The sequence below is a fragment of the Nicotiana sylvestris genome, chromosome 4 (genome assembly GCF_000393655.2).
Source record: "Nicotiana sylvestris chromosome 4, ASM39365v2, whole genome shotgun sequence".
Classification (NCBI taxonomy): domain Eukaryota; kingdom Viridiplantae; phylum Streptophyta; class Magnoliopsida; order Solanales; family Solanaceae; genus Nicotiana; species Nicotiana sylvestris.
The window spans coordinates 43,309,694-43,324,360 of record NC_091060.1 but is presented as its reverse complement, the minus strand read 5'-3'; the positions used below and the strand labels follow the sequence as shown (position 1 = coordinate 43,324,360).

Below are 14,667 nucleotides of genomic sequence, written 5' to 3'. Positions count from 1 at the left end.
CTATGTTATTTCTTACTGTTGCACTTAATTATACTGCTTATTTTTTACTGTTAATCCTTATATTTTATTTAACCTCAGTAGAGCCCTGACCTTCCTTGTCACTACCCGACCGAGGTTAGGCTTGGCACTTACTGACTACCGATGTGGTGTACTCATGCCCTTTCTGCGCATGTTTTTCATGTGCAGATCCAGGTACCTCTACCCAGGCTTATCACCTTGAGGCAGGGAGATGTTTCGGATACTTCGAGGTACATCAGCCGCATCCACAGACCAAGGAATCTTTATCTTTATTCTATCCTATAATGTTAGCCTTTCTATCTTACTGTTGATGCATTTTGGAGTTAGAGCACTTCACTATTTTTCTTTCAGCTTGTGTTCCCGTGAGTTTCCGGGTTTTGAGATAGTGTTGTAGGATTTTTTAGATGTTGAGCTGTATATGCCGAGCGGCATTTTATATATCGCTTTCCTTTGGTTATTCTTGGCTTTTAATTTACATTTCCACAAGTTTTCTATTTATTTTACGCACTTGTTAGGCTTACCTAGTCGTAAAGACTAGGTGCCGTCACGACGGTTCACGAGGGCGAACTAAGATTGTAACAATTCTTGCTCCAAAATCAAAGAAAACTTTAATATAACTACTACCAAACAATCAATTTCTCATCAAGTATTTCCATAACAATATTTCATACATTTCAAAAGTAAACCAACTATCAAAGCTAATGAAATCTTCAAAATTAATATTCATGAAGAAAATTATTAATCTCAAAGGAAAAATAAATTGTTGAAGAACATTCCTAAACTTTTCCCTTCTAGTGATATTAATCTGGCATAAGAAAGCAGAATTATAAAACTGAAATGGATAACAAAAAGAGACAAAAATGACAATTTGACAACATAATGCTGGTCACCATGGTCGAGGAAGAAATTTTGGAAGAAAGAATTGATTAATAAAGAATTTGAGAGGAGATGAGCAAAAAAGGAAGATGGATCAGTTATAAAAGAAGATTGGGTAAGATAAGAATTTAATGTGTAACTGAAATTTTATGTAAGGAATTTGAATAGAAAATGGGAGTTAAATGGAGTATGGAACTGTAACCGAAATGTTGTGCAAAAACTGAAAGAAAATTCAAGCTTAAACATAGCCAACTGTTGGAACTGTTACACTTAAGGGAAAAAATAGATATTTAAAGTAGACAAATGAGATAAAATAGCAAAAAATTGACAAAATAGATAAATGTCTTTCCAAGCCTAAGAGAGGTGCCACATAGGCATTCTTATTCCCTCCTTTATATTAATATATAGATTTCAGTAAAATTCATTGTTTCTATCTTTGGGGAACAAAACCAATTTTTGGTCCGTTGCATTTATAAAGTCCATAACATGAAACTTATTAGTTTAATATTATGGAATCAATGCAATTTGGGACTTCTCAATAAGCCAAAGTAATAAGCTGAAAAAAATAGCTTCTTCTAGTTTTGCATTCTTTTCATTCCAGAAATATCCTTAGTAAAATAATATAAATACCAAAATAACCTTACTACGTTAAGCCTAGTATTTAGGATATAATAAGACCTTCTCTTCAGCAAGTCACGCTTCCCTCCAGTTTTTACAATATTTTAGGGTTTCTCCTTCATGTCAACAGCAAATCGCTTCAACAGCAAGGGAAATTGTGGATTGAACTTGAAAATTTTTCTATTAAATTGCAATTTTTTCTCAAGGTATGTTTTCTTTGCCCCTTTACTCTTGTGCATTGTTTCTAAATATATGACAGTACTATACTGTATTTTGAATTGAGGAACTGTGGGTGAATACCATAAGACCACTCCCTTTAGATTTTGTTCTTAATCTATTGTTAATTTGTCGTTTAGTTTTTTGTCGAGTCCGAATTTCTCTTCGAGATGTTGAGACACAGATAGATATTATGTTTGGCCTATGTGATGTGCATATGCATTTACCTGGTTTGTCTGTTATTTTACAAAAGTAGAGTTGTTATGGGTGGTCAATATTGGAGTTCTTAACATTGAAAAAAATTGCATTGTTGGTCTTCCTAATAAGAGATCAACAGTGGTGTGTCTAATATTTTGGGGCAAATTAAATTGTGTTTATTCCATAAGACTTTATAGTGTGATACCTTGTAAAATTCTGAAATTTAATAGTCCCAAATAAACCACCTATAGCAGGAAGAAAATTGATTTCATACTTTATTTTTTCAAAAGATACCGAGTTGTATAGAAGCCTCTGTTTTAGTGTTTTCCTTCTTTTAAAATTTCAATGTGTAATAAATCTCTTCTATAAACTTTATAAGGAAAATTATATGAATATACTTACTACTTAATATAGCAATTGTATGTAAATGCTAAGTCAATGGCAAGTGCTTATAAACTCAACAGTAGGCAAACTTTCATGATAAACAAACTCTTCATATGACAGTGATCTCTAATGTCATGATAAAATAGCACTATTAAATGTTTGCTGCTGCTTTTGGCTTGAAGAATAGAAAACATTGTCATGATTCCTTCTTTTACTTATTCATTACATGTTTTTCAATGCATACTTACAAGATAATGAGCAAGAAAGTGACACAAGATAACAATAGCGAAAAGGCTAAATGGGATGCAAAAATAACAGAATTGTTTTTAAATTTATGTGTGGAAGAAATTACTGCTGGAAATCGTCCTGGCACTCATTTTAGCAGAATAGGGTGGTCTAACTTGGAGCAAAAATTTAATGACAAGACTGGAAAAAACTATGATAAGACCAAACTGAAGAACAAATGGGATAGTTTGAAACTTATTTGGAAAGATTGGGATACTTTAGTTGGAAAGGAGACTGGCTTAGGATGGGACTGCGAGAAAAAGATGGTTCAAGCGAGTGTTGAATGGTGGAGTAGGAAAATAAAGGTATTAAGAATTCTTAAATATATTTTCACTTAAACATAATGAATTATTATTTTGTTTCGAACACTAATATATTTTAAATTGTTCTTCCATGAATATAGGAGAGCCCAAATGTAGAGAAATTCAGAGATAAAGGTTTACAATGTCGAGAGTTGATGGAAATTTGTTTTAAAGATGTTGTTGCCACTGGCGAACATGCATGGGCGCCATCATCTGGAGTTTTACCCGATAACATACTTGGAAGTAATTGGTTTCAACCTGAGAAACAATTTGAGTTTGAAACTCCAACAAGTAATGAGGAGCTTATTATGGAGGATGACTTGAGAAGTAATACAGGAGAAGGATTGGATCATATTAACTTGGAAGAACCAGAAGTAACTGAAAAAAGAGAGACAAATGAGAGTGGTGATAAAACTAAAAAAAGGAAGGCATCATCAATTACAACTGAAAAGGAAAAAAGTAAAGTCAGTACTAGTTTAAGGATCACATCATCAATTGAGAGAATTGCAGAAGCTGTGGAATTGCGTTCTGCAATTATTGTGGGGTCAAAAGACACTCCACTCAGTATTAAGAGTGTTATGGATGTTGTTCGTAATTTACCTGGTATGATTATTGGTAGTGATTTATGGTGGAAAGCGAGTATGTTACTAGTCAAGCAATCAATGAGAGAAATGTTTTTAGCACAAGAAGACCCAGAGTTGCAATTGCTATGGTTAGAAAAGATGTTCGAACTACACAAAGACTAGAGATATAAGATGTTTTAGTTTTTGTAATTATTTTTTGTGCATATTTTGATTATCCTAACCTGTTTTTGGGATCTCTATGTAACAATATATACATGGACTGCTTTCCTCGGAGACTAACCTGGAAAAGGAGAAAAGAAATAGACAGCTTTAGTTATTGGCAGAAAGAAAAAAAGGCGCTCCCACAAAAGGAAATGTCTCTACTTATCGTTGAGGCATTTGATTCGTTAGATTGAAAGATCATACCTGTATGCTTCTTGGGAATTTTAAATCCTTGTGTAATATATTTGAGAATGTCTTTTGCCTTGTCTTTCCCCTGAATGGTGTGTAACCATACAGCATTTCATGTAAAAGAATGCCTGCTAAACATTTCATGTATATAAGTTGTTATTAATTATGTAATGTTTGTTTGGAAATGAAGTTCTTATTAGATAAGTAATGTTTGTTTTTATTTTTTCTTATAGATGTCATTGAATAAACATAATAATGACGATGTTGATGAAGTTCTTATAATTTGTGATGATATTGATAATGTTTTTGATTTGGCAATTAGCGGTGTAACTCTTGCAGCAGAGTATTACTTAAGATTTTGTTTAAAGACTCCATGCAGAACTTCTCTTCATACAGGTTTTTATTTTGTTAAAGAGATGCTTGAAGGGCATGATAAGCGTTGTTATGAGATGTTTAGAATGGAAAAACATATTTTTCTTCTATTCTGCAAAACGTTAAATGAACAGTATGGCTTAGAACCAACAAGAAACATAACCGTAGAGGAGATGGTTGTTATGTTCCTAATGATGGTAGGACATGGGGTAGGGAATCGAATGATTCAAGAACGATTCCAACACTTTGGGGAGACAGTTAGCAGATATTTTTATCAAGTTTTACTAGCATGTTTGAAATAGGCTATGGACATCATTAAACCAAAAGGTCCAGCTCTTTCTGATGTTCACACTAAATTAAGAGAAGATAATTGGTACTGACCATATTTTAAAATTTGTATTGGAGCTATAGATGGCACACATGTACCTTGTATTGTTCCTTCTAAGGATCAAATAAAGTATATCGATAGGAAAGGTTTCACTTCACAAAACGTAATGGTCGTATGTGATTGGGACATGTGCTTCACTTTTGTATGGCCAGGGTGGGAAGGTACCGCACATGATGCTAGAATATTTGATCAAGCACTTAGAAGACAAAATCTTAATTTTCCCCATCCTCCAGCAGGTAAGTGACCCTAAAATTATGTCTTGTAAATTCCCATGCTATTGATATTATTTTTCATATCAATTCATTACTAATATTTTTCTTACTTGAATTAGGTAAATATTATTTAGTTGATTCAGGATATCCAACAATGTTGGGCTACTTAGGACCATATAAGGGCGAACGTTATCATCTCCCTGATTTTGGACGTAACTCAAGTTTCAGAAATCCGAATGAGGTTTTCAATTTTTTCCATTCTAGCTTGAGATGTACAATTGAACGAACATTTGGAGTTTGGAAAAATAGATTTTCTATTTTACGTTCAATGTCATCTTTCAAGTTTGACACTCAGGTTCATCTTGTTAGATCTACTATGACTATACATAATTTTATACGAAGAAACTCTTCCACCGATGTTGAGTTTGACCATTATGCAAATGAAGATAATATGCCAGAGCTTGAAGAAGAAGATGGGCAATCAGACATTCACTCAGAAATGCAAGGAATGTCTTCTAATGTTATGGAGTTATTACGTAATAGAATTAGAGATGATATTATTGAGAACTCTCCTAATGTATAAGTGTTTCTTCTTATTTTTAGGATAATTTTCTATTATGTTTGTGATTTTTGTTGGGGTGAATACTTTTATATTTGTTAAATGATTATTGAAATATTTAAATCATCTTGAAAGAATAAAGTACTTTTTAATTATTATTTTTCCATATTTACTTAAATTAAATTTAAAAACTTAATTGTTATCTTGGTAATAAATCTTTATGATTATTTATCTACTTATATAATATTCACTCTTAAGCAAATCTATTCATGTCCTTATTTGTAATTTGTCACTTAAAAACACTTTTTGAAAAGCTTGACCAAACACAAATTATTGCTCAAAAGTGCTTTTCAAATTGATTAGCCAAACACAAACTGCTTCTCTACAAAAGTACTTCTCAGAAAAGTACTTCTGAAAAAAAGCACTTCTCAAAATAAGCTAATTTTTCCAGCTTGTCCAAACGGGCTATCAAACACACAAGTTTACTGTTGAACTTATTGAACAACAGTGATTTCATGTACTTAATTCACTCATTGTTTCAAACGACGGCCGCTTTCTCTCTCTAGCTCCCATGCCCTCAGCGCACGTTAGTTAAACGTACGCTCACCGTAGATTCATGGCTCGGGGACCAGCACGAACTAGCGGACGACGTAGGTTGCAACCTTTAGCTGTTATTGGTAAAGCAACAGAAGCTCCCATGCAACCGGATAAAGCTCCAATGGCTGACTTGGTGATTACTCATGTTCCATTAATTGATGCAATGCAGAAGTAAAAAACAAGTTGACTTGAATGTACAGGAAACTGCTAAGAGACTGGATCTGAGTATAAGTCCATCTCTAAGCGGGCTGAAGGGCAATTCAACTGTGAAATTGATAGATCTAGTGAGTATAAGCAAGGCTACAACAGATCAGGAACCAATAATTGAGAAGAAGGGGAATACAACTGCATGGAACTCCCTATTTGCAGGTAATCATAGTTCTGAGAATGGATTAAAATTTTCTTACATACCTCCAGCAATTGTAGAAGGGAAAGTCGTTCTCCAACTTGAAATGGAAGATGTCGATAAGAAAATCTAGAAACAGAGATGTGCTCTGATTGTTCATGTTATTGGGGAAATACCGGGGTATAACTACATGCATAAGTTTGTAATAAGGTGGCATAGCCTGAGATTTTTTACTATGATAAAGGCTACTATGTGATCAAGTTTCAGTCCACCAGTGACATGCATGAAGTTCTGTACTCAGGTCCTACACGATTAATTACAAGCCTATGATCCTGATGTCTTGGACTGTGAACTTTGATTTAAAGAAAGAATTTCTGACTGAAATTCTCCTGTGGATGGTGCTGCCAAATCTCCCTATGAGTTACCGGGGCGGGCTAATGTCACAACCCATTTTCTGAACAAGTCGAGACCGGCACTCGATCACTAAACATGACCGAGCGAACCATCTCTGCTTATCAAACCTATTATAACTCCAAACTTTATATGCAACAAAGCAATATTCTAACCAAATACTTTTGATTAATTCAAATATTTAAATAAATCAACTCCAAAGCTTTATTAGTAGTAACTACTGAATTACTGCTAAGTTATTATAAAATAACATCTGAATCTCAACCCAATGACTATGTCTATGAAGCCTCTACTGATAAACTGACGCACTGCTCGGGACATGAAATTTCCTGGACAGTTCTCTAAGTAAACAAAAAAATAACTAAATAAAGATGACTCTAAGGAATACTCCACGAACAAAAGCGGAGCTCACCAATAGCACTGAAAGGGAAGGAAATCCTAACTCGTAGCCTGCTCGCCTGCAAATCCGGTTCCTACGTTGTACCGCAGACCAACGTAGGTTCCCAAAAGAGAACGTCAGTATCATCCACTGTACTCAGTGAGTCTCAACAACAGGGGAGAAACTTTAATAACATATACATTACGAGCAAAGGTTCTAAATGCATGTAAAACATAAAGCTTATAAGAATAATTCTAAAATAATTGCATAATAGCAATTTATGAATATTCTAAAAGAAATTCTTCTCTTTTTCTTTCTTTAAAAAAATACTTCACTTTATACTTTGGGAGTTCCAACTATCCTGACTTAATTCTGTCTCAGTCACCGTGTGATCGGCACGGGTTCGATCCCAACCTGATCGAATAGGCCCAATCCACGAGGTGTCACTCGCTTCATGGTTCTCAGCGCTCATGTATCATACCTTAGCATGACTAAGTAAATTCTCAGCAACGAGACCCTCGACTCGTATGCTCCCTACTTTGGCACAAATAGTTTCAGGAAGTCAGCGCCTTGGTCAGGACCCTTAGCCTGGACGATGACCCCTTCTCAGAATAAAGGATACTCCCAAAAATCTTTTCTTTCTAAAACTTCTTCTTGTGATTTTTCAAATCTAAATCTTTCAAACATACTCATTTTGGAATCCTTAAACGTAAGGTATGGCATAAGAATGAAATAAACATTCAAAAGTATTTCTAAAGATTCTTGCTTCTTCGTGAATTTTTCTTCCTTTTTTTTCCATATGAGAATGGCCTATAAAAATTACACAAAAATATGAGAATTTACTGTCTCCACAACACGCACGCAGCAACGTAACAACTCTACACCTTCAAATAATGAATCAAAGTACAAGCTTTTGGGAATTCCTAATTTTTGCCATATTTATATTAATTTATTGGTAGATGTTGCAAGAAGTACTGCCACCCAATTGCATTCATTCAAGAGTTCTTCATTACAAGAAAATACGCCAAAGACATGGTATTTATCTATAGGACATGCATGTTCATTGGAGTAACTAAGTATCGTAGAATCTTCTGATGTATACAATTTATGCACTAAAATAATTCTAAGCTAATAGGTACTCACCCACTCCAGTTAAGTAAATATAAATTCTTTTAATCAATTCATCAAACACCTTGTATGCGTGCTTTTGGGAGTTAAACCACTTTAGTAAAGAGTTATATAAACTCACCTCAAAACTTCTCGAGCGAATACGTAGGCCCCAATCCAATTGACCCCCGTCAAACAATCGTTTCTATAACAATCAGTGTATTTTAATTAATTTTAAAGTTTTGCACCTAAACACGGAACTTTACTGTTGATATAAAAAAAGAAGAGAATTAACTATTCAATTCTTACCTATTACTGCTTAGGATAGTTGACAATAGAAAATTTTATATACCTGAATTCACGAATAAGTGATTTGTAAAGAACCCTAATTTTTTTTTTCTTCGTTGACTGAGTCGCTGCCTCTGTTTCGTAGTGCTCTGTTTCAGTTTATCGTGTAACACTTCTAATCCTTCTGCTGAATGCACGTTTTAGACCTTTTTGTTCTGGTGAGGCTTTTTAGCCTTCATGCTTTTTTTTTTCTTTCTTTAGTTTTGTTTAAGGCTTTGCCTTATGGGCTTTAGTATTTTCCTTCTCTTTTTTTTCTTTTCTTTTTAATTTAGTGAGTAATTAATATACTTATTCTTAGTAATTAGTAATATTAATAAATTAATATTCCCTAATTGTATATTCAATTATTTAAATATATATATAATATTTTTTTCACTATAGGCAAGAAAAATAAAATAATAATAATAATTTAGTTCTATAATTAGCGTGTCTCGAAACTTTTATAAATTTGAGGAGTGTTACAATCTTCCCTCCTTAAAAACATTCGTCCTCGAATGTTGCTAGGGCCTTATCCTTAAGCTAACAATTATTCCTTAGGTCCTCTTAGCACTACTCATTCTTCCAAAGGCTCAAAATTTTGGCTAACTCCCTAAATTTTTAAAAATTTCGGCATAGTTTTCCTTGTAAATTGGACTATCCAAAAAAATATCCCTGTCACAAACACCACAAATACACCAACAACAACCAAATATACCATAACAGGCTATTCATAGGCACCATACACAACTCATAAATCAATTACTCACACTCCGGCAAGGAGGTACCACAATAACTAACAAGAATCTAAAGCACAACAACTTTAGCACAAGTAAATCACTTTAATGAATTAAATATACTATAGCGTAAACTAAATCACTACAACAACTAAATATAATCTAGGAAGGACATAAACACTTGCTAACTTGTATTTAATACACGAAATATAAATGTCAAGTTAAACCTAGGTTCACATACCTTGTTACTCAAATAAATAAGGATACTTCTTCCTCATATCTTCCTCAACCTCCCACGTAGCATCTTTTGAATCATGATTACTCCACAAAACTTTTACCGATGCTATATCTTTTGTTCTCAACTTTCTTACTTGTCTATCGAGAATTTCTATAGGTACCTCTTCATAAGTCAGGCCTTCCTTAATTTCTATGGTATCGACAAGTATTATATGCGACTCATCATGGATGTACTTTCTAAGCATAGACACATGAAAGACAGGATGAACAGAGGACAACTCAACGGGTAGCGCTAGCTTATAAGCCACATTTCCTTTCCTTTCTAGAATTCCATAAGGTCCGATAAATCTAGGGCTAAGTTTCCCTTTCTTACCAAACCTCATAACTCCTTTCATCGGTGAAACTTTCAAAAACACCTTATCACCAACCATGAACTCTAACTCACGATGCCTCTTGTCGGAATAAGACTTTTGACGACTCTGAGCCGCTTTAAGTCTTTCTCTAATTAGCTGAACTTTCTCCAAGGCCTCACAAACAAACTCTGGACCAATCAACGACACCTCTGCTGGTTCAAACCAACCCACCGGAGACCTACATCTCCGCCCATACAACGCTTCATAAGGAGCCATACCAATGTTGGCCTGATAGCTATTATTGTAAGCAAATTCTATAAGTGGCAAGTGATCATCCCAATTACCTCCAAAATCTATAACACATGCACGCAACATATCTTCGTGAGTCTGAATGGTCCTTTCTGCCTGGCCATCAGTCTGTGGATGAAAAGCGGTGCTTAAATTGACCTTGGTACCTAATCTTTTCTGAAATGCCTGCCAAAAATGCGTTGTGAACTGAGGGCCTCTGTCCGATATGATTGAAACTAGAGTACCATGCAATCGAACTATTTCTTTGATGTACAACTGCGCATATTGCTCTGCAGAATCTATCGTCTTTACTGGTAGGAAATGTGCGGACTTTGTCAGTCGGTCTACAATAACCCAAATTGAATCATGTTTACGGTATGTGCGAGGTAGACCTACTACGAAATCCATATTAATCATCTCCCACTTCCACTGTGGTATCTCTATGTCTTGAGCCAGGCCACCAGGCTTCTGATGCTCGGCTTTGATTTGCTGGCAATTTAAACATTTAGCCACGTGATCTGCTACTTGTTTCTTTATGCCTTTCCACCAATACAACTCTTTCAAATCTAGATACATTTTGATAGCACCTAGGTGGATAGAGTACCTCGAACTGTGAGCTTCCTCCATTATGGCCTTCCTTAGACCATCTACATCAGGCACACATAACCGATCATTCAACTTCAAAACTTCGTCACTTCCTAAAGTGAAAGCAGTGATTTCTTTGCTTCTGACTCCTTCTTTTAATTTCACTAAGTACGGATCTTCGTCTTGCTTAGCCTTAACATGTGCAACAAGGGAGGATTGCGCTAAGGCATAAGCAGTTATATCTCCTTCTTCGGTCTCATCCAATCTAATTCCATCATTTGCTAGTTTTTGAATTTCTCGACGCAAAGATCGCCTTTGTACTGCAAGATGGGCCAAGACACCCATTGACTTCCTACTAAGTGCATCTGCTACCACATTAGCTTTGCTCGGGTGATAAAGGATATTGATGTCATAATCTTTCAATAGCTCAAGCCACCTTCTCTGCCTCAAATTTAGTTCTTTTTGCTTGAAAATGTACTGGAGGCTTTTGTGATCTGTAAACACTTCAGAATGCTCGCCATAAAGGTAATGTCGCCATATCTTTAATGCAAACACCACTGCTGCGAGCTCCAAGTCGTGTGTGGGGTAGTTCTTTTCATGATTCTTTAACTGCCTGGAAGCATAAGCAATAACTTTTCCATTTTGCATAAGAACACAACCAAGGCCCACTCTGGAGGCATCACAATACACTGTGAACCCACCCGAACCTGTCGGTAAGGTTAACACAGGTGCAGTGGTCAACCTCTTCTTTAACTCTTGAAAACTCTGCTCACAAGCGTCTGACCATTGGAACTTAACTGCTTTCTGAGTCAACTTAGTTAATGGAGCTGCAAGTAAGGAAAACCCCTCTACAAACCTTCTATAGTAGCCAGCTAACCCCAAGAAACTCCTGATTTCGGTTGGCGTTGTCGGCCTAAGCCAGTTCTTGACTGCTTCTGTCTTCCGAGGGTCTACTTTTATTCCTTCACTAGATACCACGTGGCCTAAGAATGCCACTGACTGCAACCAGAACTCACATTTTGAAAACTTGGCATAAAGCTCATTCTCCTTCAAGGTCTGCAAGGCTATTCTGAGGTGTTCTGCATGATCTTCCTTGCTCTTAGAGTACACCAAAATATCGTCTATAAACACAATAATAAAGGTATCCAGGAATGGCTTGAAAATTCTGTTCAAGAGGTCAATGAATGCAGCTGGAGCATTTGTCAACCCGAAGGACATCACTAGAAATTCATAATGCCCGTAGCGAGTTCTAAAGGCTGTTTTAGATATATCCTCTTTTCTGATTCTCAACTGATGGTATCCCGACCTCAAGTCTATTTTTGAAAAGTACTTTGCACCCTGAAGTTGATCAAATAAATCATCAATTCTTGGCAGTGGGTACTTGTTCTTAATGGTAACTTTATTCAACTGCCGATAGTCGACACACATTCTAAGAGACCCATCTTTCTTTTTGACAACAGGACCGGGGCACCCCACGGTGAAACACTCGGCTTGATAAAGCCCTTGTCAAGAAGGTCTTTCAACTGTTCTCTCAACTCATTAAGTTCTGCTGGAGCCATCCTATAGGGAAGTATAGATATGGGCTGAGTGCCTGGCATGAGATCAATGTCGAAGTCTATGATTCTTTCGGGAGGAAGTCCGGGAAGGTCATCTGGGAAAACTTCTGGAAATTCTCTAACAATTGGCACTGACTGAAGAGCTGGTGGTTCTGATTCTGGATTAATAATGTGAGCCAAATAGGCGAGACACCCCTTACCGATCATTCGTTGTGCCTTAAGATAAGAAATAAACTTACCTACAAGCGATGCTGAACTACCCTTCCACTCTAAGACTTCTTCAGTTGGAAATTGGAACCTGACTATCTTGGCATGACAATCTAACATGGCATAGCAGGAAGACAACCAATCCATACCCATGATCACATCAAAATCCACCATTTCTAACTCTATGAGATCGGCTTTGGTGTTGCGACCTTGGACTGAAACTATACAGCCTCTATAGACTCTAGTGACTTTCACTGACTCGCCAACTAGAGTAGATACTAGGAATGGCTCACTAAGTTGTTCAGGTTCTAGTCCGAGGTTAATTGCAAAGTATGGAGTCACATATGAAAATGTTGAACCTGGATCCATTATGGCATAAGCATTATGTGAGCATACTAAAAGTATACCTGTAATAACTTCTGCAGATGCCTCTGCACTCTGACGATCAAGTGTAGCAAACAAACGGGGTTGTCCCCTCCCTGAGTAACTCGGCCTGCACCTCTGCCTGCTTCATGCCCGGACTGATTATGAGAACCACGAGCCTGAGGTGGTGCAACTGCAGTAGCTGAGGAACTAGAAGGACGAGTTGATACACCACTGAAATTACGTTGCAATTTTGGGCAGTTGGCCTTTATATGACCAATGTCTCCACAATGGTAGCAACCATGAAACCCGAGCTTGCACTGACCTGAATGTTGCCGCTTACATGTTCCACAAAGACTTTGCTGGTGTGAATGTTGCTCAGCATGACTCTGGCTATGTGAGGATGATGTCCTAAAATTCTGATTCTGGCGAGACTGATTTCCATTACTCTGAGTACGTCTGAAGGAAGACCCACCACATGACTGATGACTAAACTGAGCTGGTGCTAATGACTCCTTATTAGAGGAATCCCTTCCGCCTCCGCTGGATGTACCATTAAACCTGCCCGTTGTACGGGCTTTCTTGTTATGCTCTTTTTCTTCTCTCCTTAGTTGTCTGTCTTTCTTTAATTGCTTGGCAAATCCCACAACAGAGGAGAAGGCTTCCATCCCTACTGCTGCAGCTGATGTCGTACCCTTAATGTGGTAAGCTAAAGCGCCAACAAACCTACGAATCTTTGCTTTTTCAGTCTTAACCATGTGATGAGCATGCTTAGCTAACCTTATGAATTCCATATAGTACTCTTGCACACTTTTATTCCCTTGCTTGAGTTGTTCAAACTCTGTAGCCTTAGCTTCCCTATCCTCTTCTGGGATAAAGTTAGCCATGAAGGCCTCTTCAAATTCTTCCCAAGTAGGCGGACCATCATCTTCATCTCTTTCCTTTTCCCACATCTCAAACCAAGCACCGACCACATCTCTAAGCTGGTAAGCAGCTAGCTCCACAGCTTCATCATCAAATGCTTTCATCACTCGGAGGGCTTTCTTGACACCCTCCAGCCACAATATCGGATCTTCATCAACTATCGAACCATGGAACACTGGAGGACTCAACTTTAAAAATTCATTCACTCTTGAGGACTCAGAATTGCTCTGTCTATTTGATTGAGGTGGAATCTCATCTCTTCTCTCGTTCTGGTTGGCCATAAAGGCTTTAAACATCTCCATAGCACTGTTGACAGCATTAAGCATTTGACCCACCTCAGGAGATATAGTTACCTGAGCCGGGGCTGCTGTTGGGGGCGGTACTAAATCATCATGCTCCACCCCTTCTTCTCGTTCAACCCGGGGTATTTGGACTCCCTTTGTGGATTTTCCCCTCCTTTTCTGAGTCGAAGCCTTCTTAGTTTTACCTTGAGCCACAATAGTAGCGATAGTTTCTTGAGCAACATCCTGAGTATCGGTGTCAGAGTTGCGAGTACGAGCCATTTATGTGAGTACGAGCCATTTATGCGAGTTTTGGAGAAACGAATAAATTAGATAATTTCTTAGAGGTAGACTCTATTGCACGATCTAAATTATAAAAAAAAAGACTTTTCCTAAATGCTTGTAGCCTCATGTTTATAAGTATGGCGCGCTTCATACACATAAACAAGACCCTACTAACACAGCTTCATAGACCCCTAGGACTCCATAAACCTGAGGCTCTGATACCAAGTTTGTCACGACCCATTTTCTGAACAAGTCGAGACCGACACTCGATCACTAAACATGACC

The 14,667-nt window shown here is 36.9% G+C and overlaps 2 protein-coding genes across 2 annotated transcripts; one reads left to right on the top strand and one right to left on the bottom strand.

Annotated features, from left to right (window-relative positions):
* Positions 1 to 1,571: 1,571 nt before the first annotated feature.
* LOC104227342 (L10-interacting MYB domain-containing protein-like) lies at positions 1,572 to 4,037 on the top strand. Its single transcript, XM_009779565.2, has 3 exons — positions 1,572 to 1,718; positions 2,562 to 2,900; positions 2,999 to 4,037. Exons 2-3 carry the CDS (start codon positions 2,565 to 2,567, stop codon positions 3,641 to 3,643), a joined length of 981 nt encoding a protein of 326 aa, XP_009777867.1. The 5' UTR covers positions 1,572 to 1,718; positions 2,562 to 2,564; the 3' UTR covers positions 3,644 to 4,037.
* Positions 4,038 to 5,751: 1,714 nt separating this feature from the next.
* On the bottom strand, positions 5,752 to 14,379 carry LOC104227343 (uncharacterized). The gene is made up of 3 exons (XM_070172790.1): positions 12,937 to 14,379; positions 7,169 to 7,229; positions 5,752 to 6,263 (listed from the first exon to the last, which is right to left on the bottom strand). The coding sequence occupies exons 1-3, from the start codon at positions 14,377 to 14,379 to the stop codon at positions 6,151 to 6,153; spliced, it is 1,617 nt and encodes a 538-aa protein (XP_070028891.1). The 3' UTR covers positions 5,752 to 6,150.
* Positions 14,380 to 14,667: the final 288 nt, after the last annotated feature.